At 48.6% G+C, this 23,552-nt stretch overlaps 1 protein-coding gene across 5 annotated transcripts in view; it reads left to right on the top strand.

Moving 5' to 3' along the window:
* Positions 1–23,552, top strand: part of ephb6 (eph receptor B6) — a 184,171-nt gene that overhangs the window by 112,232 nt on the left and 48,387 nt on the right. For all 5 annotated transcript variants that reach the window (XR_014620763.1, XR_014620764.1, XM_084335855.1 and 2 more), the window contains exons 6-7: positions 1,673–1,828; positions 22,358–22,629. Coding sequence is in view for 3 of the 5 variants with exons in the window: in XM_084335855.1 (XP_084191981.1) it covers positions 1,673–1,828; positions 22,358–22,629 (428 nt within the window). In the remaining 2 variants the exon portion in view is untranslated. The remainder of the gene's footprint in view (positions 1–1,672; positions 1,829–22,357; positions 22,630–23,552) is intronic.

Here is a 23,552-nt window from a genome sequence, read left to right as displayed (position 1 = left end):
CTCTCAAGCCAGGGTACACCTGCCTTGCGCCCTGTTGTCAGCCCATTCACCCATAAAAAGGGTAAATAAGCCTCAGCAAAAAAACCTACATTAGCTACCGACTGACCTTCATCAATCAACCGGTTAAGAGGAGGGAAAAGCGGTGACAGCCCACAGCGGGGAACAACGGAACAGTGACCCAGCATCGTAGCATTAGCATTAGCCGCGCGCTCCAGGATAGCTGGGAAAACGTCCAACTCAGAGTCATGACGACAACGTTTACCCAGATATCCTGGCCCTTGCGCCAATACACAACTCGGTTGTCTCACGGGACAACGAGCAGTATCACCAACGCATTGATGCCTGGTTGCGCAGGCCCTACCTGTGCGCGACCTAGCCCGACAGCTAGCCGCCGTGCGACGTCCCTCGATCCGCTGTCAGAAGACGAGGAAACCCCAGGACAGGCCCGATGCGCTGTTAGAATGTGCCGAGAAGATTCCAGGGGCTGGCAAATCTCCGGCGAAAACCCAACATTGTTCAATTTCCTTCTGCATTTCATAACTACTAGTTCATGGAGTGCACTGCAGCGTCCATGATGGAAACAAAAAAGAGGAAGGATGAGTGTGACCATGTCTGGTGTCTTATAGGGGGACACTGGGGCGGGGCCTGGTCAAGTGCATGGGTGCATTGTTTTCGTTAATGAAGTACAGTAGGTACTGGAGATAAAGATATATCTCAATATGGCGAAGAGCGAGACGCTCAGCCAGTATTCATATAACTAGGTTATAGGATAACCTTTCGTTTGCATGTTCTCCCCATGCTCGCAAGGGTTTCCCCCCCGATAAGATAAACCCAATGGAAAAACATGCACAACAACAGATCGCTAACGCTGTGGCATCCTTGACGAAGACGGACAGGAGCACTTGGATTGGTCCCCTGGCGCGGCTCACGTTGACGCCTGTCTGCTCCCGGCTGCCCTTGGGGGGGAAGGACGACGGGATGGGTTAATCGCAGAGACGAATCGCATCGGCGATCCTACAGAGACAATGCATGCGTGTGTGTTCCGGTGTGTGTGTGTGTGTTGAGGATAATTGCATGCCATGCGGGTGTACGGCTCAAGAATCGGACTCAACGCCCACGAGAAGTGGCACCAGCGGCAGCGTCTAATTTGGTCCAATTGGGATAATGATCCCAGATCAGGCAGATGAAGAGAGAGACTAATGGAGAGAGAGGGGGACAGATACCTGAGTCGCTCTCTGTCACACACTCGGACTGAGGGGGCGAGAACCAGAGAGAGAGAGAGAGAGAGAGAGAGAGAGAGAGAGAGAGAGAGAGAGAGAGAGAGAGAGAGAGAGAGAGAGAGAGAGAGAGACTAGAGCTAGCCAACATGAGGCTCTCACCCAGCTTCCTATCCGGCCAGCCAGCATGTTCCTTTCTCTCTAGCAGCATTCAAACGTATCGATTCCCTTTTCAAAAGAAAATATACCCTGTGATGATGAGGCAGCAACACTGAACAAACTGTCTGACTGCCCCCTCTCTGGTTCTTCAGGTTGGCCATGCTAATTTGAATCTTTATGAAGGAAGCTTGCCTCTCTGTATTGATTGTTCTAAATCTGTTAGAAAGTAACTTTTAACAAATTTGTTTATAAATTGTAGTTGAAGCTCAACCCTCTTCTACTGTGTCTCTCTGCAGCCTGTCCGGTGGGATACTTCAAGTCAGTGGCGGGTGCTGTTGGCTGTTCGGCCTGTCCGTCTAACAGTAGGACCAGTCAGGAGGGATCACGTGTGTGCGAGTGTCGCAGCGGCTTCTACCGGGCAGCCAGCGATGCCAACTCTTCCTCCTGCACAAGTGAGTCACGTACATGTGTGTGTGTGTGTGTGTGTGTGTGTGTGTGTGTGTGTGTGTGTGTGTGTGTGTGTGTGTGTGTGTGTGTGTGTGTGTGCGAGCGCATGCGTGCATGTGTGTGGGTTTGCGCACGTGTGTGTACATAATGGGCTGTCCCCGACTAAGGATTTGGATGGTCGGCTATGATTGGCCAAAATTTGACGTTAGTCGACTATTGGTCGAAAAAAAAAAAAAAAAAAAAAAAACGTATAATATTTTATTTTTATTTTATAATAATTATTTTTTTTATAAATTTGTTATCATTCCATTTGGGCTGTGGGGGGTGCTTAATGTCTGAAGGAGTCGACTAAAGGCTTCTTGTCCTCTGCAAAAGCATGCAATTGCTCCACTGATGGATACATCTTGATATTTGTCTAGTCTAGTGTGTTCATTAGATGGGTGAAATCCTCTTTCAGTGCCTCTGTGCCTGTTTTCGTAGGCAGTTAGCCTCTGGTATGCGTGCCATTAGCGTTAGCCACGCTTCTAGGCCTCTTTTCTTTTGGAAAGAATGATAAATAAAAAATAATAATTAAAAAAAATAATAATAAATATTTTTTTACTAAGAGGTTGGCCAGTCTACTACAGCTCCTTTCGACCGATTAGTCGACTAATCGACTAATAGGGGTCAGCCCTACATATACATTTAGGTTTATTCCAAATCAATTCTAAAATGTTTTAAGTAATTTTTCAGTTCCATCCACTCTTTTCCTTGGACTGAGTAGAAGCTGAGAGAGACTACTCACTAAAGCTGAGAGGTTACAGTCACTAAAGCTGAGAGAGGCTCTACTCACTAAAGCTGAGAGGCTCTACTCACTAAAGCTGAGAGAGGCTATACTCACTAAAGCTGAGAGAGGCTCTACTCACTAAAGCTGAGAGGTTACAGTCACTAAAGCTGAGAGAGGCTCTACTCACTAAAGCTGAGAGGCTCTACTCACTAAAGCTGAGAGGCTCTACTCACTAAAGCTGAGAGGCTCTACTCACTAAAGCTGAGAGAGGCTCTACTCACTAAAGCTGAGAGAGGCTCTACTCACTAAAGCTGAGAGAGGCTCTACTCACTAAAGCTGAGAGAGGCTCTACTCACTAAAGCTGAGAGAGGCTCTACTCACTAAAGCTGAGAGAGGCTCTACTCACTAAAGCTGAGAGAGGCTCTACTCACTAAAGCTGAGAGGCTCTACTCACTAAAGCTGAGAGAGGCTACACTCACTAAAGCTGAGAGAGGCTCTACTCACTAAAGCTGAGAGAGGCTCTACTCACTAAAGCTGAGAGAGGCTCTACTCACTAAAGCTGAGAGAGGCTCTACTCACTAAAGCTGAGAGAGGCTCTACTCACTAAAGCTGAGAGAGGCTCTACTCACTAAAGCTGAGAGAGGCTCTACTCACTAAAGCTGAGAGAGGCTCTACTCACTAAAGCTGAGAGAGGCTCTACTCACTAAAGCTGAGAGAGGCTATACTCACTAAAGCTGAGAGAGGCTCTACTCACTAAAGCTGAGAGAGGCTCTACTCACTAAAGCTGAGAGGCTCTACTCACTAAAGCTGAGAGAGGCTCTACTCACTAAAGCTGAGAGAGGCTCTACTCACTAAAGCTGAGAGAGGCTCTACTCACTAAAGCTGAGAGAGGCTCTACTCACTAAAGCTGAGAGAGGCTCTACTCACTAAAGCTGAGAGAGGCTCTACTCACTAAAGCTGAGAGAGGCTACACTCACTAAAGCTGAGAGAGGCTCTACTCACTAAAGCTGAGAGAGGCTCTACTCACTAAAGCTGAGAGAGGCTCTACTCACTAAAGCTGAGAGAGGCTCTACTCACTAAAGCTGAGAGAGGCTCTACTCACTAAAGCTGAGAGGCTCTACTCACTAAAGCTGAGAGAGGCTCTACTCACTAAAGCTGAGAGAGGCTCTACTCACTAAAGCTGAGAGGCTCTACTCACTAAAGCTGAGAGAGGCTCTACTCACTAAAGCTGAGAGAGGCTCTACTCACTAAAGCTGAGAGGCTCTACTCACTAAAGCTGAGAGAGGCTCTACTCACTAAAGCTGAGAGGATCTACTCACTAAAGCTGAGAGAGGCTCTACTCACTAAAGCTGAGAGGCTCTACTCACTAAAGCTGAGAGAGGCTCTACTCACTAAAGCTGAGAGGCTCTACTCACTAAAGCTGAGAGGCTCTACTCACTAAAGCTGAGAGGCTCTACTCACTAAAGCTGAGAGAGGCTCTACTCACTAAAGCTGAGAGAGGCTCTACTCACTAAAGCTGAGAGGCTCTACTCACTAAAGCTGAGAGGATCTACTCACTAAAGCTGAGAGAGGCTCTACTCACTAAAGCTGAGAGAGGCTCTACTCACTAAAGCTGAGAGGCTCTACTCACTAAAGCTGAGAGGCTCTACTCACTAAAGCTGAGAGAGGCTCTTCTCACTAAAGCTGAGAGGCTCTACTCACTAAAGCTGAGAGGCTCTACTCACTAAAGCTGAGAGGCTCTACTCACTAAAGCTGAGAGAGGCTCTACTCACTAAAGCTGAGAGGCTCTACTCACTAAAGCTGAGAGGCTCTACTCACTAAAGCTGAGAGAGGCTCTACTCACTAAAGCTGAGAGAGGCTCTACTCACTAAAGCTGAGAGGCTCTACTCACTAAAGCTGAGAGAGGCTCTACTCACTAAAGCTGAGAGAGGCTCTACTCACTAAAGCTGAGAGGCTCTACTCACTAAAGCTGAGAGAGGCTCTACTCACTAAAGCTGAGAGAGGCTCTACTCACTAAAGCTGAGAGGCTCTACTCACTAAAGCTGAGAGAGGCTCTACTCACTAAAGCTGAGAGGATCTACTCACTAAAGCTGAGAGAGGCTCTACTCACTAAAGCTGAGAGGCTCTACTCACTAAAGCTGAGAGAGGCTCTACTCACTAAAGCTGAGAGGCTCTACTCACTAAAGCTGAGAGGCTCTACTCACTAAAGCTGAGAGGCTCTACTCACTAAAGCTGAGAGAGGCTCTACTCACTAAAGCTGAGAGAGGCTCTACTCACTAAAGCTGAGAGGCTCTACTCACTAAAGCTGAGAGGATCTACTCACTAAAGCTGAGAGAGGCTCTACTCACTAAAGCTGAGAGAGGCTCTACTCACTAAAGCTGAGAGGCTCTACTCACTAAAGCTGAGAGGCTCTACTCACTAAAGCTGAGAGGCTCTACTCACTAAAGCTGAGAGGCTCTACTCACTAAAGCTGAGAGAGGCTCTACTCACTAAAGCTGAGAGGCTCTACTCACTAAAGCTGAGAGGATCTACTCACTAAAGCTGAGAGAGGCTCTACTCACTAAAGCTGAGAGGCTCTACTCACTAAAGCTGAGAGAGGCTATACTCACTAAAGCTGAGAGGCTCTACTCACTAAAGCTGAGAGGCTCTAGTCACTAAAGCTGAGAGAGGCTCTACTCACTAAAGCTGAGAGGCTCTACTCACTAAAGCTGAGAGAGGCTCTACTCACTAAAGCTGAGAGGCTCTACTCACTAAAGCTGAGAGGATCTACTCACTAAAGCTGAGAGAGGCTCTACTCACTAAAGCTGAGAGAGGCTCTACTCACTAAAGCTGAGAGGCTCTACTCACTAAAGCTGAGAGAGGCTCTACTCACTAAAGCTGAGAGAGGCTATACTCACTAAAGCTGAGAGGCTCTACTCACTAAAGCTGAGAGAGGCTCTATTCACTAAAGCTGAGAGGCTCTACTCACTAAAGCTGAGAGAGGCTCTACTCACTAAAGCTGAGAGGCTCTACTCACTAAAGCTGAGAGAGGCTCTACTCACTAAAGCTGAGAGAGGCTCTACTCACTAAAGCTGAGAGAGGCTCTACTCACTAAAGCTGAGAGAGGCTCTACTCACTAAAGCTGAGAGAGGCTCTACTCACTAAAGCTGAGAGAGGCTCTACTCACTAAAGCTGAGAGGCTCTACTCACTAAAGCTGAGAGAGGCTCTACTCACTAAAGCTGAGAGAGGCTCTACTCACTAAAGCTGAGAGAGGCTCTACTCACTAAAGCTGAGAGGCTCTACTCACTAAAGCTGAGAGAGGCTCTACTCACTAAAGCTGAGAGAGGCTACACTCACTAAAGCTGAGAGAGGCTCTACTCACTAAAGCTGAGAGAGGCTCTACTCACTAAAGCTGAGAGAGGCTCTACTCACTAAAGCTGAGAGAGGCTCTACTCACTAAAGCTGAGAGAGGCTCTACTCACTAAAGCTGAGAGAGGCTCTACTCACTAAAGCTGAGAGAGGCTCTACTCACTAAAGCTGAGAGAGGCTCTACTCACTAAAGCTGAGAGAGGCTCTACTCACTAAAGCTGAGAGAGGCTCTACTCACTAAAGCTGAGAGAGGCTATACTCACTAAAGCTGAGAGAGGCTCTACTCACTAAAGCTGAGAGAGGCTCTACTCACTAAAGCTGAGAGGCTCTACTCACTAAAGCTGAGAGAGGCTCTACTCACTAAAGCTGAGAGAGGCTCTACTCACTAAAGCTGAGAGAGGCTCTACTCACTAAAGCTGAGAGAGGCTCTACTCACTAAAGCTGAGAGAGGCTCTACTCACTAAAGCTGAGAGAGGCTACACTCACTAAAGCTGAGAGAGGCTCTACTCACTAAAGCTGAGAGAGGCTCTACTCACTAAAGCTGAGAGAGGCTCTACTCACTAAAGCTGAGAGAGGCTCTACTCACTAAAGCTGAGAGAGGCTCTACTCACTAAAGCTGAGAGGCTCTACTCACTAAAGCTGAGAGAGGCTCTACTCACTAAAGCTGAGAGAGGCTCTACTCACTAAAGCTGAGAGGCTCTACTCACTAAAGCTGAGAGAGGCTCTACTCACTAAAGCTGAGAGAGGCTCTACTCACTAAAGCTGAGAGGCTCTACTCACTAAAGCTGAGAGAGGCTCTACTCACTAAAGCTGAGAGGATCTACTCACTAAAGCTGAGAGAGGCTCTACTCACTAAAGCTGAGAGGCTCTACTCACTAAAGCTGAGAGAGGCTCTACTCACTAAAGCTGAGAGGCTCTACTCACTAAAGCTGAGAGGCTCTACTCACTAAAGCTGAGAGGCTCTACTCACTAAAGCTGAGAGAGGCTCTACTCACTAAAGCTGAGAGAGGCTCTACTCACTAAAGCTGAGAGGCTCTACTCACTAAAGCTGAGAGGATCTACTCACTAAAGCTGAGAGAGGCTCTACTCACTAAAGCTGAGAGAGGCTCTACTCACTAAAGCTGAGAGGCTCTACTCACTAAAGCTGAGAGGCTCTACTCACTAAAGCTGAGAGGCTCTACTCACTAAAGCTGAGAGGCTCTACTCACTAAAGCTGAGAGAGGCTCTACTCACTAAAGCTGAGAGGCTCTACTCACTAAAGCTGAGAGGATCTACTCACTAAAGCTGAGAGAGGCTCTACTCACTAAAGCTGAGAGGCTCTACTCACTAAAGCTGAGAGAGGCTATACTCACTAAAGCTGAGAGGCTCTACTCACTAAAGCTGAGAGGCTCTACTCACTAAAGCTGAGAGAGGCTCTACTCACTAAAGCTGAGAGGCTCTACTCACTAAAGCTGAGAGAGGCTCTACTCACTAAAGCTGAGAGGCTCTACTCACTAAAGCTGAGAGGATCTACTCACTAAAGCTGAGAGAGGCTCTACTCACTAAAGCTGAGAGAGGCTCTACTCACTAAAGCTGAGAGGCTCTACTCACTAAAGCTGAGAGAGGCTCTACTCACTAAAGCTGAGAGAGGCTATACTCACTAAAGCTGAGAGGCTCTACTCACTAAAGCTGAGAGAGGCTCTATTCACTAAAGCTGAGAGGCTCTACTCACTAAAGCTGAGAGAGGCTCTACTCACTAAAGCTGAGAGGCTCTACTCACTAAAGCTGAGAGAGGCTCTACTCACTAAAGCTGAGAGAGGCTCTACTCACTAAAGCTGAGAGAGGCTCTACTCACTAAAGCTGAGAGAGGCTCTACTCACTAAAGCTGAGAGAGGCTCTACTCACTAAAGCTGAGAGAGGCTCTACTCACTAAAGCTGAGAGGCTCTACTCACTAAAGCTGAGAGAGGCTCTACTCACTAAAGCTGAGAGAGGCTCTACTCACTAAAGCTGAGAGAGGCTCTACTCACTAAAGCTGAGAGGCTCTACTCACTAAAGCTGAGAGAGGCTCTACTCACTAAAGCTGAGAGAGGCTCTACTCACTAAAGCTGAGAGAGGCTCTACTCACTAAAGCTGAGAGAGGCTCTACTCACTAAAGCTGAGAGAGGCTCTACTCACTAAAGCTGAGAGAGGCTCTACTCACTAAAGCTGAGAGAGGCTCTACTCACTAAAGCTGAGAGAGGCTCTACTCACTAAAGCTGAGAGAGGCTCTACTCACTAAAGCTGAGAGGCTCTACTCACTAAAGCTGAGAGAGGCTCTACTCACTAAAGCTGAGAGAGGCTCTACTCACTAAAGCTGATAGAGGCTCTACTCACTAAAGCTGAGAGGCTCTACTCACTAAAGCTGAGAGGCTCTACTCACTAAAGCTGAGAGAGGCTCTACTCACTAAAGCTGAGAGAGGCTCTACTCACTAAAGCTGAGAGAGGCTCTACTCACTAAAGCTGAGAGAGGCTCTACTCACTAAAGCTGAGAGAGGCTCTACTCACTAAAGCTGAGAGGCTCTACTCACTAAAGCTGAGAGGCTCTACTCACTAAAGCTGAGAGCGGCTCTACTCACTAAAGCTGAGAGGCTCTACTCACTAAAGCTGAGAGAGGCTCTACTCACTAAAGCTGAGAGAGGCTATACTCACTAAAGCTGAGAGAGGCTCTACTCACTAAAGCTGAGAGAGGCTCTACTCACTAAAGCTGAGAGAGGCTCTACTCACTAAAGCTGAGAGGCTCTACTCACTAAAGCTGAGAGAGGCTCTACTCACTAAAGCTGAGAGAGGCTCTACTCACTAAAGCTGAGAGAGGCTCTACTCACTAAAGCTGAGAGGCTCTACTCACTAAAGCTGAGAGCGGCTCTACTCACTAAAGCTGAGAGGCTCTACTCACTAAAGCTGAGAGAGGCTCTACTCACTAAAGCTGAGAGGCTCTACTCACTAAAGCTGAGAGAGGCTCTACTCACTAAAGCTGAGAGAGGCTCTACTCACTAAAGCTGAGAGAGGCTCTACTCACTAAAGCGGAGAGAGGCTCTACTCACTAAAGCTGAGAGAGGCTCTACTCACTAAAGCTGAGAGAGGCTCTACTCACTAAAGCTGAGAGAGGCTCTACTCTCTGACGACGTCGAGGAGGAGCTACAGGAGTGTTTCAGGTCGACAGACTGGGATATGTTTGAGAGGGCTTACGGTGATGACATTGATGGACTATCCCACTGCATCACAGACTACATCAGGTTCTGTGAGGAGAGCATCGTACCCACAAAGAGGGTACGCTGCTTCTCAAACAATAAACCCTGGATTAGCAAGGACATTAAACACCTGCTAAACAGGAAAAAGAGGGCCTTCATGGCAGGGGACACTGAGCAGGCCAGGGCTGTCCAAAGGGAGCTCAAAAAAGAGCTAAGGGCAGCCAAGGTCAGCTACAAGGACAGGCTGGAGGGCAGACTACAGGCCAACAACACCAGGGAGGTGTGGGCGGGGGTCAGGAAGATCACTGGTTTCAAACAGCAGGGCACAGCTGTGGAGGGCCCTCCAGAGCGTGCAAACGAGTTCAACTCGTTTTTCAACCGCTTTGACCAGAGTGGCCTCCCCACACCCCTCCCCCCACCCATCGACCCCAGCACCAGATCACACCTACAAAGCAGCCCCCCCACCCCCCACCCCCCCACACCCATCAGCAACGGCACCCCACCCCCAACACCAGCAGACTGCCCACCACCCCCAACCCTGACGATCACAACCAGTCAGGTCAGTAGGCAGCTCTCCAAAATTAATGTAAACAAGGCCAGAGGACCGGACAACACCAATCCCAGGGTGCTCAAGGTATGTGCAGAGCAGCTGGCAGCACCGCTCCAGCATCTTTTCAACCTCTCCCTGAGGCTGGAGAGGGTGCCCCAGCTCTGGAAGACCTCCTGCATTGTCCCGGTGCCCAAGAAGGGACGTCCCAGCACCCCCAACGACTACAGGCCAGTCGCTCTGACGTCACACGTCATGAAGACGTTTGAGAGACTGGTCCTGCAACACCTCAAGCCCCTGGTGCGTGACTCCCTCGACCCCCTGCAGTTTGCATACCAGGCAAACATCGGGGTGGAGGATGCCATCATCTACATGCTCCACAGAGCGTACACGCACCTGGAGAAGCCGCGCAGCTCAGTGAGGATTATGTTCTTTGATTTCTCCAGCGCCTTCAACACCATCCAGCCGTCACTGCTAGCGGAGAAGCTCTCTGCGATGCAGCTGGAGCACGGCTTGGTGGCCTGGATCAAGGACTACCTCACTGAGAGGCCACAGTACGTCAGACTAAAGGACAGTCAGTCTGACGTACTGGTGAGCAACACCGGCGCCCCCCAGGGAACTGTGCTGTCACCCTTCCTCTTCACCCTCTACACCTCAGACTTCTGCCGCAACTCCAGCGGGTGCCACCTGCAGAAGTTCTCAGACGACTCCTCCATCGTAAGCTACATCACCGACGATGATGAGGAGGAGTACAGAGCCCTGGTGGAGAGCTTCGTGGGGTGGAGCGACAGCAACCACCTCCAACTCAACACCAGTAAGACCAAGGAGCTGGTGGTGGACTTCCGGAGGGGCAAGAAGAGGCCCCCCCCGATTCCCATCTCCATTCGAGGGGTGGATGTGGAGATGGTGGACTCATACAAGTTCCTTGGGGTACACCTGAACAATAAACTGGACTGGTCGGACAACACAGAGGCCCTCTACAGGAAGGGACAGAGCAGGCTGTTCTTCCTGAGGAGACTCAGGTCCTTCAATGTGTGCAACAAACTGCTGCAGTCTTTTTACCAGTCTGTTGTGGCCAGCATCCTCTTCTATGCTGTGGCATGCTGGGGAGGCTACATCAACTCAAGGGACACCAACAAGCTCAACAAGCTGGTGAGGAAGGCTAGCTCCGTGGTGGGAGTCGAGCTACCTAGACTTGAGGTGATGGTAGAGAGGGGGATGATAAGGAAGCTGGATGCCATCATGGAGAACCCCTACCACCCCCTCTACGACGAGCTAGTCAAGATGAGAAGCTCGTTCAGCCACAGACTCATCCCCCCCCGACACTCAACTAACCGCCTCGGACAGTCCTTCATACCAGCGGCCATCAGGCTCCACAACAGTGAGCAGCGACTAGCAGCCTCCAGGCCCCACAACAGGGGGCAGCGACAGCGACTGCTACCAGACATTGACCTGGGACTTATAGGAACCCAAGGGGGACAAAGTAGACTACCCTGGTACTTTGATTAATGTATACTCAGTAGATAGTAAATTATAACACTACCTCTTGCATACTGCACCTCATGTGACACTGTGAATAATGTGAATATTCCTCAGCTAGTCAGATAGTAAATTATATTGACCATATTGATCAAATTGTTTACACTGCCTGTGTTGTCTTTTACTACCTGTATACTGTGTTGTTTTACTACCTGTACCCCTCCCCCCCATGCTGCTATGATGCCTGAATTTCCCCAAGGGGATCAATAAAGGAATATCTTATCTTATCTTATCTTACTCACTAAAGCTGAGAGAGGCTCTACTCACTAAAGCTGAGAGAGGCTCTACTCACTAAAGCTGAGAGGCTCTACTCACTAAAGCTGAGAGAGGCTCGACTCACTAAAGCTGAGAGAGGCTCTACTCACTAAAGCTGAGAGAGGCTCTACTCACTAAAGCTGAGAGAGGCTCTACTCACTAAAGCTGAGAGAGGCTCTACTCACTAAAGCTGAGAGGCTCTACTCACTAAAGCTGAGAGAGGCTCTACTCACTAAAGCTGAGAGAGGCTCTACTCACTAAAGCTGAGAGGCTCTACTCACTAAAGCTGAGAGAGGCTCTACTCACTAAAGCTGAGAGAGGCTCTACTCACTAAAGCTGAGAGAGGCTCTACTCACTAAAGCTGAGAGAGGCTCTACTCACTAAAGCTGAGAGAGGCTCTACTCACTAAAGCTGAGAGAGGCTCTACTCACTAAAGCTGAGAGAGGCTCTACTCACTAAAGCTGAGAGAGGCTCTACTAACTAAAGCTGAGAGGCTCTACTCACTAAAGCTGAGAGAGGCTCTACTCACTAAAGCTGAGAGAGGTTCTACTCACTAAAGCTGATAGAGGCTATACTCACTAAAGCTGAGAGAGGCTCTACTCACTAAAGCTGAGAGAGACTCTACTCACTAAAGCTGAGAGAGGCTCTACTCACTAAAGCTGAGAGAGGCTCTACTCACTAAAGCCGAGAGAGGCTCTACTCACTAAAGCTGAGAGAGACTCTACTCACTAAAGCTGAGAGAGACTCTACTCACTAAAGCTGAGAGAGGCTCTACTCACTAAAGCTGAGAGCGGCTCTACTCACTAAAGCTGAGAGCGGCTCTACTCACTAAAGCTGATAGAGGCTCTACTCACTAAAGCTGAGAGAGGCTCTACTCACTAAAGCTGAGAGAGGCTCTACTCACTAAAGCTGAGAGAGGCTCTACTCACTAAAGCTGAGAGAGGCTCTACTCACTAAAGCCGAGAGAGGCTCTACTCACTAAAGCTGAGAGCGGCTCTACTCACTAAAGCTGAGAGAGGCTACTCACTAAAGCTGAGAGAGGCTCTACTCACTAAAGCTGAGAGGCTCTACTCACTAAAGCTGAGAGCGGCTCTACTCACTAAAGCTGAGAGAGGCTCTACTCACTAAAGCTGAGAGCGGCTCTACTCACTAAAGCTGAGAGAGGCTCTACTCACTAAAGCTGAGAGAGGCTCTACTCACTAAAGCCGAGAGAGGCTCTACTCACTAGAGCCGAGAGAGGCTCTACTCACTAAAGCTGAGAGAGGCTCTACTCACTAAAGCTGAGAAAGGCTCTACTCACTAAAGCTGAGAGAGGCTCTACTCACTAAAGCTGAGAGAGGCTCTACTCACTAAAGCTGAGAGAGGCTCTACTCACTAAAGCTGAGAGAGGCTCTACTGACTAAAGCTGAGAGAGGTTCTACTCACTAAAGCTGAGAGAGGCTCTACTCACTAAAGCTGAGAGAGGCTCTACTCACTAAAGCTGAGAGAGGCTCTACTGACTAAAGCTGAGAGGCTCTACTCACTAAAGCTGAGAGAGGCTCTACTCACTAAAGCTGAGAGAGGCTCTACTCACTAAAGCTGAGAGGCTCTACTAACTAAAGCTGAGAGAGGCTCTACTCACTAAAGCTGAGAGAGGCTCTACTCACTAAAGCTGAGAGAGGCTCTACTCACTAAAGCTGAGAGAGGCTCTACTGACTAAAGCTGAGAGGCTCTACTCACTAAAGCTGAGAGAGGCTCTACTCACTAAAGCTGAGAGAGGCTCTACTCACTAAAGCTGAGAGAGGCTCTACTCACTAAAGCTGAGAGAGGCTCTACTCACTAAAGCTGAGAGAGGCTCTACTCACTAAAGCTGAGAGAGGCTCTACTCACTGAAGCTGAGAGAGGCTACAGTCACTAAAGCTGAGAGGCTCTACTCACTAAAGCTGAGAGAGGCTCTACTCACTAAAGCTGAGAGGCTCTACTCACTAAAGCTGAGAGAGGCTCTACTCACTAAAGCTGAGAGGCTCTACTCACTAAAGCCGAGAGAGGCTCTACTCACTAAAGCTGAGAGAGGCTCTACTCACTAAAGCTGAGAGGCTCTACTCACTAAAGCTGAGAGAGGCTCTACTCACTAAAGCTGAGAGAGGCTCTACTCACTAAAGCTGAGAGAGGCTCTACTCACTAAAGCTGAGAGAGGCTCTACTCACTAAAGCTGAGAGGCTCTACTCACTAAAGCTGAGAGAGGCTCTACTCACTAAAGCTGAGAGAGGCTCTAGTCACTAAAGCTGAGAGAGGCTCTACTCACTAAAGCTGAGAGAGGCTCTACTCACTAAAGCTGAGAGAGGCTCTACTCACTAAAGCTGAGAGGCTCTACTCACTAAAGCTGAGAGAGGCTCTACTCACTAAAGCTGAGAGGCTCTACTCACTAAAGCTGAGAGAGGCTCTACTCACTAAAGCTGAGAGAGGCTCTACTCACTAAAGCTGAGAGAGGCTCTACTCACTAAAGCTGAGAGAGGCTCTACTAACTAAAGCTGAGAGGCTCTACTCACTAAAGCTGAGAGAGACTCTACTCACTAAAGCTGAGATAGGTTCTACTCACTAAAGCTGATAGAGGCTCTACTCACTAAAGCTGAGAGAGGCTCTACTCACTAAAGCTGAGAGAGGCTCTACTCACTAAAGCTGAGAGAGGCTCTACTCACTAAAGCTGAGAGAGGCTCTACTCACTAAAGCTGAGAGAGGCTCTACTCACTAAAGCTGAGAGAGGCTCTACTCACTAAAGCTGAGAGCGGCTCTACTCACTAAAGCTGAGAGAGGCTCTACTCACTAAAGCTGAGAGAGGCTCTACTCACTAAAGCTGAGAGCGGCTCTACTCACTAAAGCTGAGATAGGCTCTACTCACTAAAGCTGAGAGAGGCTCTACTCACTAAAGCTGAGAGAGGCTACACTCACTAAAGCTGAGAGAGGCTCTAATCACTAAAGCTGAGAGAGGCTCTACTCACTAAAGCTGAGAGAGGCTCTACTCACTAAAGCTGAGAGAGGCTCTACTCACTAAAGCTGAGAGAGGCTCTACTCACTAAAGCCGAGAGAGGCTCTACTCACTAAAGCTGAGAGAGACTCTACTCACTAAAGCTGAGAGAGACTCTACTCACTAAAGCTGAGAGAGGCTCTACTCACTAAAGCTGAGAGCGGCTCTACTCACTAAAGCTGAGAGCGGCTCTACTCACTAAAGCTGATAGAGGCTCTACTCACTAAAGCTGAGAGAGGCTCTACTCACTAAAGCTGAGAGAGGCTCTACTCACTAAAGCTGAGAGAGGCTCTACTCACTAAAGCTGAGAGAGGCTCTACTCACTAAAGCCGAGAGAGGCTCTACTCACTAAAGCTGAGAGCGGCTCTACTCACTAAAGCTGAGAGAGGCTACTCACTAAAGCTGAGAGAGGCTCTACTCACTAAAGCTGAGAGGCTCTACTCACTAAAGCTGAGAGCGGCTCTACTCACTAAAGCTGAGAGAGGCTCTACTCACTAAAGCTGAGAGCGGCTCTACTCACTAAAGCTGAGAGAGGCTCTACTCACTGAAGCTGAGAGAGGCTACAGTCACTAAAGCTGAGAGGCTCTACTCACTAAAGCTGAGAGAGGCTCTACTCACTAAAGCTGAGAGGCTCTACTCACTAAAGCTGAGAGAGGCTCTACTCACTAAAGCTGAGAGGCTCTACTCACTAAAGCCGAGAGAGGCTCTACTCTGAGAGCGGCTCTACTCACTAAAGCTGAGAGAGGCTCTACTCACTAAAGCTGAGAGAGGCTATACTCACTAAAGCTGAGAGGCTCTACTCACTAAAGCTGAGAGAGGCTCTACTCACTAAAGCTGAGAGAGGCTATACTCACTAAAGCTGAGAGGCTCTACTCACTAAAGCTGAGAGCGGCTCTACTCACTAAAGCTGAGATAGGCTCTACTCACTAAAGCTGAGAGAGGCTCTACTCACTAAAGCTGAGAGAGGCTCTACTCATTAAAGCTGAGAGGTTACAGTCACTAAAGCTGAGAGAGGTTCTACTCACTAAAGCTGAGAGGCTCTACTCACTAAAGCTGAGAGAGGCTCTACTCACTAAAGCTGAGAGAGGCTCTACTCACTAAAGCTGAGAGGCTCTACTCACTAAAGCTGAGAGAGGCTCTACTCACTAAAGCTGAGAGAGGCTCTACTCACTAAAGCTGAGAGAGGCTCTACTCACTAAAGCTGACAGGCTCTACTCACTAAAGCTGAGAGAGGCTCTACTCACTAAAGCTGAGAGAGGCTCTACTCACTAAAGCTGAGAGAGGCTCTACTCACTAAAGCTGAGAGAGGCTCTACTCACTAAAGCTGAGAGAGGCTCTACTCACTAAAGCCGAGAGAGGCTCTACTCACTAAAGCTGAGAGGCTCTACTCACTAAAGCTGAGAGAGGCTCTACTCACTAAAGCTGAGAGAGGCTACACTCACTAAAGCTGAGAGAGGCTCTACTCACTAAAGCTGAGAGGCTCTACTCACTAAAGCTGAGAGGCTCTACTCACTAAAGCTGAGAGAGGCTCTACTCACTAAAGCTGAGAGCGGCTCTACTCACTAAAGCTGAGAGGCTCTACTCACTAAAGCTGAGAGAGGCTCTACTCACTAAAGCTGAGAGAGGCTCTACTCACTAAAGCTGAGAGGCTCTACTCACTAAAGCTGAGAGGCTCTACTCACTAAAGCTGAGAGAGGCTCTACTCACTAAAGCTGAGAGAGGCTCTACTCACTAAAGCTGAGAGGCTCTACTCACTAAAGCTGAGAGAGGCTCTACTCACTAAAGCTGAGAGAGGCTCTACTCACTAAAGCTGAGAGCAGCTCTACTCACTAAAGCTGAGAGAGGCTCTACTCACTAAAGCTGAGAGCGGCTCTACTCACTAAAGCTGAGAGAGGCTCTACTCACTAAAGCTGAGAGAGGCTCTACTCACTAAAGCTGAGAGGCTCTACTCACTAAAGCTGAGAGAGGCTCTACTCACTAAAGCTGAGAGGCTCTACTCACTAAAGCTGAGAGAGGCTATACTCACTAAAGCTGAGAGAGGCTCTACTCACTAAAGCTGAGAGAGGCTCTGCTCACTAAAGCTGAGAGCGGCTCTACTCACTAAAGCTGAGAGAGGCTCTACTCACTAAAGCTGAGAGAGGCTCTACTCACTAAAGCTGAGAGAGGCTCTACTCACTAAAGCTGAGAGCGGCTCTACTCACTAAAGCTGAGAGAGGCTCTACTCACTAAAGCTGAGAGAGGCTCTACTCACTAAAGCTGAGAGAGGCTCTACTCACTAAAGCTGAGAGAGGCTCTACTCACTAAAGCTGAGAGAGGCTCTACTCACTAAAGCTGAGAGGCTCTACTCACCAAAGCTGAGAGCGGCTCTACTCACTAAAGCTGAGAGAGGCTCTACTCACTAAAGCTGAGAGAGGCTATACTCACTAAAGCTGAGAGAGGCTCTACTCACTAAAGCTGAGAGAGGCTATACTCACTAAAGCTGAGAGAGGCTCTACTCACTAAAGCTGAGAGAGGCTCTACTCACTAAAGCTGAGAGGCTCTACTCACTAAAGCTGAGAGAGGCTCTACTCACTAAAGCTGAGAGAGGCTCTACTCACTAAAGCTGAGAGGCTCTACTCACTAAAGCTGAGAGAGGCTCTACTCACTAAAGCTGAGAGAGGCTCTACTCACTAAAGCTGAGAGGCTCTACTCACTAAAGCTGAGAGAGGCTCTACTGACTAAAGCTGAGAGAGGCTCTACTCACTAAAGCTGAGAGAGGCTCTACTCACTAAAGCTGAGAGGCTCTACTCACTAAAGCTGAGAGAGGCTCTACTCACTAAAGCTGAGAGGCTCTACTCACTAAAGCTGAGAGAGGCTCTACTCACTAAAGCTGATAGAGGCTCTACTCACTAAAGCTGAGAGAGGCTCTACTCACTAAAGCTGAGAGAGGCTCTACTCACTAAAGCTGAGAGAGGCTCTACTCACTAAAGCTGATAGAGGCTCTACTCACTAAAGCTGAGAGAGGCTCTACTCACTAAAGCTGAGAGAGGCTCTACTCACTAAAGCTGAGAGAGGCTCTACTCACTAAAGCTGATAGAGGCTCTACTCACTAAAGCTGAGAGAGGCTCTACTCACTAAAGCTGAGAGAGGCTCTACTCACTAAAGCTGAGAGGATATACTCACTAAAGCTGAGAGAGGCTATACTCACTAAAGCTGAGAGAGGCTCTACTCACTAAAGCTGAGAGAGGCTCTACTCACTAAAGCTGAGAGGCTCTACTCACTAAAGCTGAGAGAGGCTCTACTCACTAAAGCTGAGAGAGGCTCTACTCACTAAAGCTGAGAGAGGCTCTACTCACTAAAGCTGAGAGAGGCTCTACTCACTAAAGCTGAGAGGCTCTACTCACTAAAGCTGAGAGAGGCTCTACTCACTAAAGCTGAGAGGATATACTCACTAAAGCTGAGAGAGGCTCTACTCACTAAAGCTGAGAGAGGCTCTACTCACTAAAGCTGAGAGAGGCTCTACTCACTAAAGCTGAGAGAGGCTCTACTCACTAAAAGCTGAGAGAGGCTCTACTCACTAAAGCTGAGAGAGGCTCTACTCACTAAAGCTGAGAGAGGCTCTACTCACTAAAGCTGAGAGGCTCTACTCACTAAAGCTGAGAGAGGCTCTACTCACTAAAGCTGAGAGCGGCTCTACTCACTAAAGCTGAGAGAGGCTCTACTCACTAAAGCTGAGAGGCTCTACTCACTAAAGCTGAGAGAGGCTCTACTCACTAAAGCTGAGAGAGGCTCTACTCACTAAAGCTGAGAGAGGCTATACTCACTAAAGCTGAGAGGCTCTACTCACTAAAGCTGAGAGAGGCTCTACTCACTAAAGCTGAGAGAGGCTCTACTCACTAAAGCTGAGAGGCTCTACTCACTAAAGCTGAGAGAGGCTCTACTCACTAAAGCTGAGAGCGGCTCTACTCACTAAAGCTGAGAGAGGCTCTACTCACTAAAGCTGAGAGGCTCTACTGACTAAAGCTGAGAGAGGCTCTACTCACTAAAGCTGAGAGAGGCTCTACTCACTAAAGCTGAGAGGTTACAGTCACTAAAGCTGAGAGAGGCTCTACTCACTAAAGCTGAGAGAGGCTCTACTCACTAAAGCTGAGAGGCTCTACTCACTAAAGCTGAGAGAGGCTCTACTCACTAAAGCTGAGAGAGACTCTACTCACTAAAGCTGAGAGAGGCTCTACTCACTAAAGCTGAGAGAGGCTCTACTCACTAAAGCTGAGAGAGGCTCTACTCACTAAAGCTGAGAGAGGCTCTACTCACTAAGGCTGAGAGCGGCTCTACTCACTAAAGCTGAGAGCGGCTCTACTCACTAAAGCTGAGAGAGGCTCTACTCACTAAAGCTGAGAGCGGCTCTACTCACTAAAGCTGAGAGAGGCTCTACTCACTAAAGCTGAGAGAGGCTCTACTCACTAAAGCTGAGAGAGGCTCTACTCACTAAAGCTGAGAGAGGCTCTACTCACTAAAGCTGAGAGAGGCTCTACTCACTAAAGCTGAGAGAGGCTCTACTCACTAAAGCTGAGAGCGGCTCTACTCACTAAAGCTGAGAGAGGCTCTACTCACTAAAGCTGAGAGAGGCTCTACTCACTAAAGCTGATAGAGGCTCTACTCACTAAAGCTGAGAGCGGCTCTACTCACTAAAGCTGAGAGAGGCTCTACTCACTAAAGCTGAGAGAGGCTCTACTCACTAAAGCTGAGAGAGGCTCTACTCACTAAAGCTGAGAGAGGCTATACTCACTAAAGCTGAGAGAGGCTCTACTCACTAAAGCTGAGAGAGGCTCTACTCACTAAAGCTGAGAGAGGCTATACTCACTAAAGCTGAGAGAGGCTCTACTCACTAAAGCTGAGAGGCTCTACTCACTAAAGCTGAGAGAGGCTCTACTCACTAAAGCTGAGAGCTGCTCTACTCACTAAAGCTGAGAGAGGCTCTACTCACTAAAGCTGAGAGGCTCTACTCACTAAAGCTGAGAGAGGCTCTACTCACTAAAGCTGAGAGAGGCTCTACTCACTAAAGCTGAGAGAGGCTCTACTCACTAAAGCTGAGAGAGGCTCTACTCACTAAAGCTGAGAGGCTCTACTCACTAAAGCTGAGAGCGGCTCTACTCACTAAAGCTGAGAGAGGCTCTACTCACTAAAGCTGAGAGGCTCTACTCACTAAAGCTGAGAGAGGCTATACTCACTAAATCTGAGAGGCTCTACTCACTAAAGCTGAGAGGCTCTACTCACTAAAGCTGAGAGCGGCTCTACTCACTAAAGCTGAGAGAGGCTCTACTCACTAAAGCTGAGAGGCTCTACTCACTAAAGCTGAGAGAGGCTCTACTCACTAAAGCTGAGAGAGGCTCTACTCACTAAAGCTGAGAGGCTCTACTCACTAAAGCTGAGAGCGGCTCTACTCACTAAAGCTGAGAGGCTCTACTCACTAAAGCTGAGAGAGGCTCTACTCACTAAAGCTGAGAGAGGCTCTACTCACTAAAGCTGAGAGGCTCTACTCACTAAAGCTGAGAGAGGCTCTACTCACTAAAGCTGAGAGGCTCTACTCACTAAAGCTGAGAGAGGCTCTACTCACTAAAGCTGAGAGAGGCTCTACTCACTAAAGCTGAGAGCGGCTCTACTCACTAAAGCTGAGAGAGGCTCTACTCACTAAAGCTGAGAGGCTCTACTCACTAAAGCTGAGAGAGGCTCTACTCACTAAAGCTGAGAGCGGCTCTACTCACTAAAGCTGAGAGAGGCTCTACTCACTAAAGCTGAGAGCGGCTCTACTCACTAAAGCTGAGAGAGGCTCTACTCACTAAAGCTGAGAGCGGCTCTACTCACTAAAGCTGAGAGCGGCTCTACTCACTAAAGCTGAGAGAGGCTCTACTCACTAAAGCCGAGAGAGGCTCTACTCACTAAAGCCGAGAGAGGCTCTACTCACTAAAGCTGAGAGAGGCTCTACTCACTAAAGCTGAGAGAGGCTCTACTCACTAAAGCTGAGAGAGGCTCTATTCACTAAAGCTGAGAGAGGCTCTACTCACTAAAGCCGAGAGAGGCTCTACTCACTAAAGCCGAGAGAGGCTCTACTCACTAAAGCTGAGAGAGGCTCTACTCACTAAAGCTGAGAGAGGCTCTACTCACTAAAGCTGAGAGGCTCTACTCACTAAAGCTGAGAGAGGCTCTACTCACTAAAGCTGAGAGAGGCTCTACTCACTAAAGCTGAGAGGCTCTACTCACTAAAGCTGAGAGGCTCTACTCACTAAAGCTGAGAGCGGCTCTACTCACTAAAGCTGAGAGAGGCTCTACTCACTAAAGCTGAGAGCGGCTCTACTCACTAAAGCTGAGAGGCTCTACTCACTAAAGCTGAGAGAGGCTCTACTCACTAAAGCTGAGAGGCTCTACTCAATAAAGCTGAGAGGCTCTACTCACTAAAGCTGAGAGGCTCTACTCACTAAAGCTGAGAGAGGCTCTACTCACTAAAGCTGAGAGAGGCTCTACTCACTAAAGCTGAGAGCGGCTCTACTCACTAAAGCTGAGAGAGGCTCTACTCACTAAAGCTGAGAGAGGCTCTACTCACTAAAGCTGAGAGAGGCTCTACTCACTAAAGCTGAGAGCGGCTCTACTCACTAAAGCTGAGAGAGGCTCTACTCACTAAAGCTGAGAGAGGCTCTACTCACTAAAGCTGATAGAGGCTCTACTCACTAAAGCTGAGAGCGGCTCTACTCACTAAAGCTGAGAGAGGCTCTACTCACTAAAGCTGAGAGAGGCTCTACTCACTAAAGCTGAGAGAGGCTCTACTCACTAAAGCTGAGAGAGGCTCTACTCACTAAAGCTGAGAGAGGCTCTACTCACTAAAGCTGAGAGAGGCTCTACTCACTAAAGCTGAGAGAGGCTCTACTCACTAAAGCTGAGAGAGGCTCTACTCACTAAAGCTGAGAGCGGCTCTACTCACTAAAGCTGAGAGCGGCTCTACTCACTAAAGCTGAGAGAGGCTCTACTCACTAAAGCTGAGAGAGGCTCTACTCACTAAAGCTGAGAGAGGCTCTACTCACTAAAGCTGAGAGAGGCTCTACTCACTAAAGCTGAGAGAGGCTCTACTCACTAAAGCTGAGAGAGGCTCTACTCACTAAAGCTGAGAGAGGCTCTACTCACTAAAGCTGAGAGGCTCTACTCACTAAAGCTGAGAGAGGCTCTACTCACTAAAGCTGAGAGCGGCTCTACTCACTAAAGCTGATAGAGGCTCTACTCACTAAAGCTGAGAGCGGCTCTACTCACTAAAGCTGAGAGAGGCTCTACTCACTAAAGCTGAGAGAGGCTCTACTCACTAAAGCTGAGAGAGGCTCTACTCACTAAAGCTGAGAGAGGCTCTACTCACTAAAGCTGAGAGAGGCTCTACTCACTAAAGCTGAGAGAGGCTCTACTCACTAAAGCTGAGAGAGACTCTACTCACTAAAGCTGAGAGAGACTCTACTCACTAAAGCTGAGAGAGGCTCTACTCACTAAAGCTGAGAGAGGCTCTACTCACTAAAGCCGAGAGAGGCTCTACTCACTAAAGCCGAGAGAGGCTACACTCACTAAAAGCATTGTGTAACAGTTGGATCATTCCATTTCTCTTCCTTGATTAAAATGTGCTCGCCTTCCTCAACAAGATGTAACTTTCATGTGTTTAACTTTTTAGCAGATGCTTTTATCTCCACCTAAGTGTTCAGCGCATTCAATATGTATGTATAACCTCTCTAACCAATCTGTCTCTCTCTCTCTATCCCCCTCTCTCTGTATCCATCTCCCCTCTCTCTCCCGCCCTCTTTCTCTGCCCCCCCTCCCCTCTCTCTGCCCCCCCCCCCCCCCTCTCTCTCTCCCCCAGGTCCTCCATCTGCACCAGACTCCATGTCCTGGGAGTACGAGAGTGGGGACGGAGGGGTGTCGTTGCGGTGGCGCCCCCCGGTGGACATGGGCGACCGTAGCGAGGTGCGATACGGGGTGGTGTGTCGCACCTGCCCCTCCGCCACCTTCACCAACCCAGTGACGTGCTCCTGGTGCGGCGAGGCCGTCACCTACAGCCCCTCCCAGACCGGCTTGAGACAAACCAAGGTTACCCTCAACAACCTCCTGACCAGAGTCACCTACCTCATACAGGTACTGGACTACAACTCCCAGCAGCACCGTGCCCTCGTCCTGGTTCACCTCTGTTCAGTTACTCTATAAATCGACCAGTATATTCAGAATGTCACAGAGTATCTGTTGTGAAAGAAAATAACCTAGAGCACATTATAGACAAAAAAAATTGCTTCTTGAGGCATAATAATAACATGAAATACATGAAAACTTTGCAACAACCATTGTACAATACAAGATGGAAACAGATGGAATCACATTAACAAATGAACATTAGATTAAAGGAAGTCGCATTAAATCCGGCAAATGTATTTTCTAACCTAATATTCATTGGCAATGCAATTGTTGTGCCTTCAAAGCATCAAATTGATTTAATATTGGCATATAATTAGCTCCTCATACTGTACTTGTCATCTGTACGTGTGCTCTCTCTCTCTTAATTTTTATTTTTAACTAAACTAAGTTTTAAGTCTGTTTAACAATCAGAAACTGAAAATAAATATTTACAACAAATCACATTTATTTGTATAGCCCGGGATCACATGGAATAGCCCTCATGGGCTGTACAAGTCTTGTTGTACAAGTCAACAAGAAACATCACGCGGCTGGGTGGCGCAGCGGACATTGCGCTCGTCACCAACGCAAGAGACACCGGGTTCGACTCCGGCTGTCGGCGTTGCCTCTGGCTTGGGCCGGCCGTCATACTAACTCAATTGGCAGAGTTAGCTGGTGGAAGTCGATGGGTGGTAATCTGGATGTTGTGGACAGCGACTCCTACAGGTCGGTTGCGGGACGCCTGCACAGCACAGACAGGAAATGGCAGGGGTAGTGTGAGCCTCCCACACGTTACACCTCGCCAATGAGAGGCCGCGCTGGCAGGTGAAAAGATGTGACAGGCTGCCTCCACATGTATCGGAGGGGACATGTGATGCAAGGCTTCTATC

The sequence above is a fragment of the Notolepis coatsorum genome (assembly GCF_963971535.1).
Source record: "Notolepis coatsorum genome assembly, chromosome: 19".
Classification (NCBI taxonomy): Eukaryota; Metazoa; Chordata; class Actinopteri; order Aulopiformes; family Paralepididae; genus Notolepis; species Notolepis coatsorum.
Note: the sequence above shows the minus strand (reverse complement) of the source record. Positions and strands in the feature narration are given on the sequence as shown.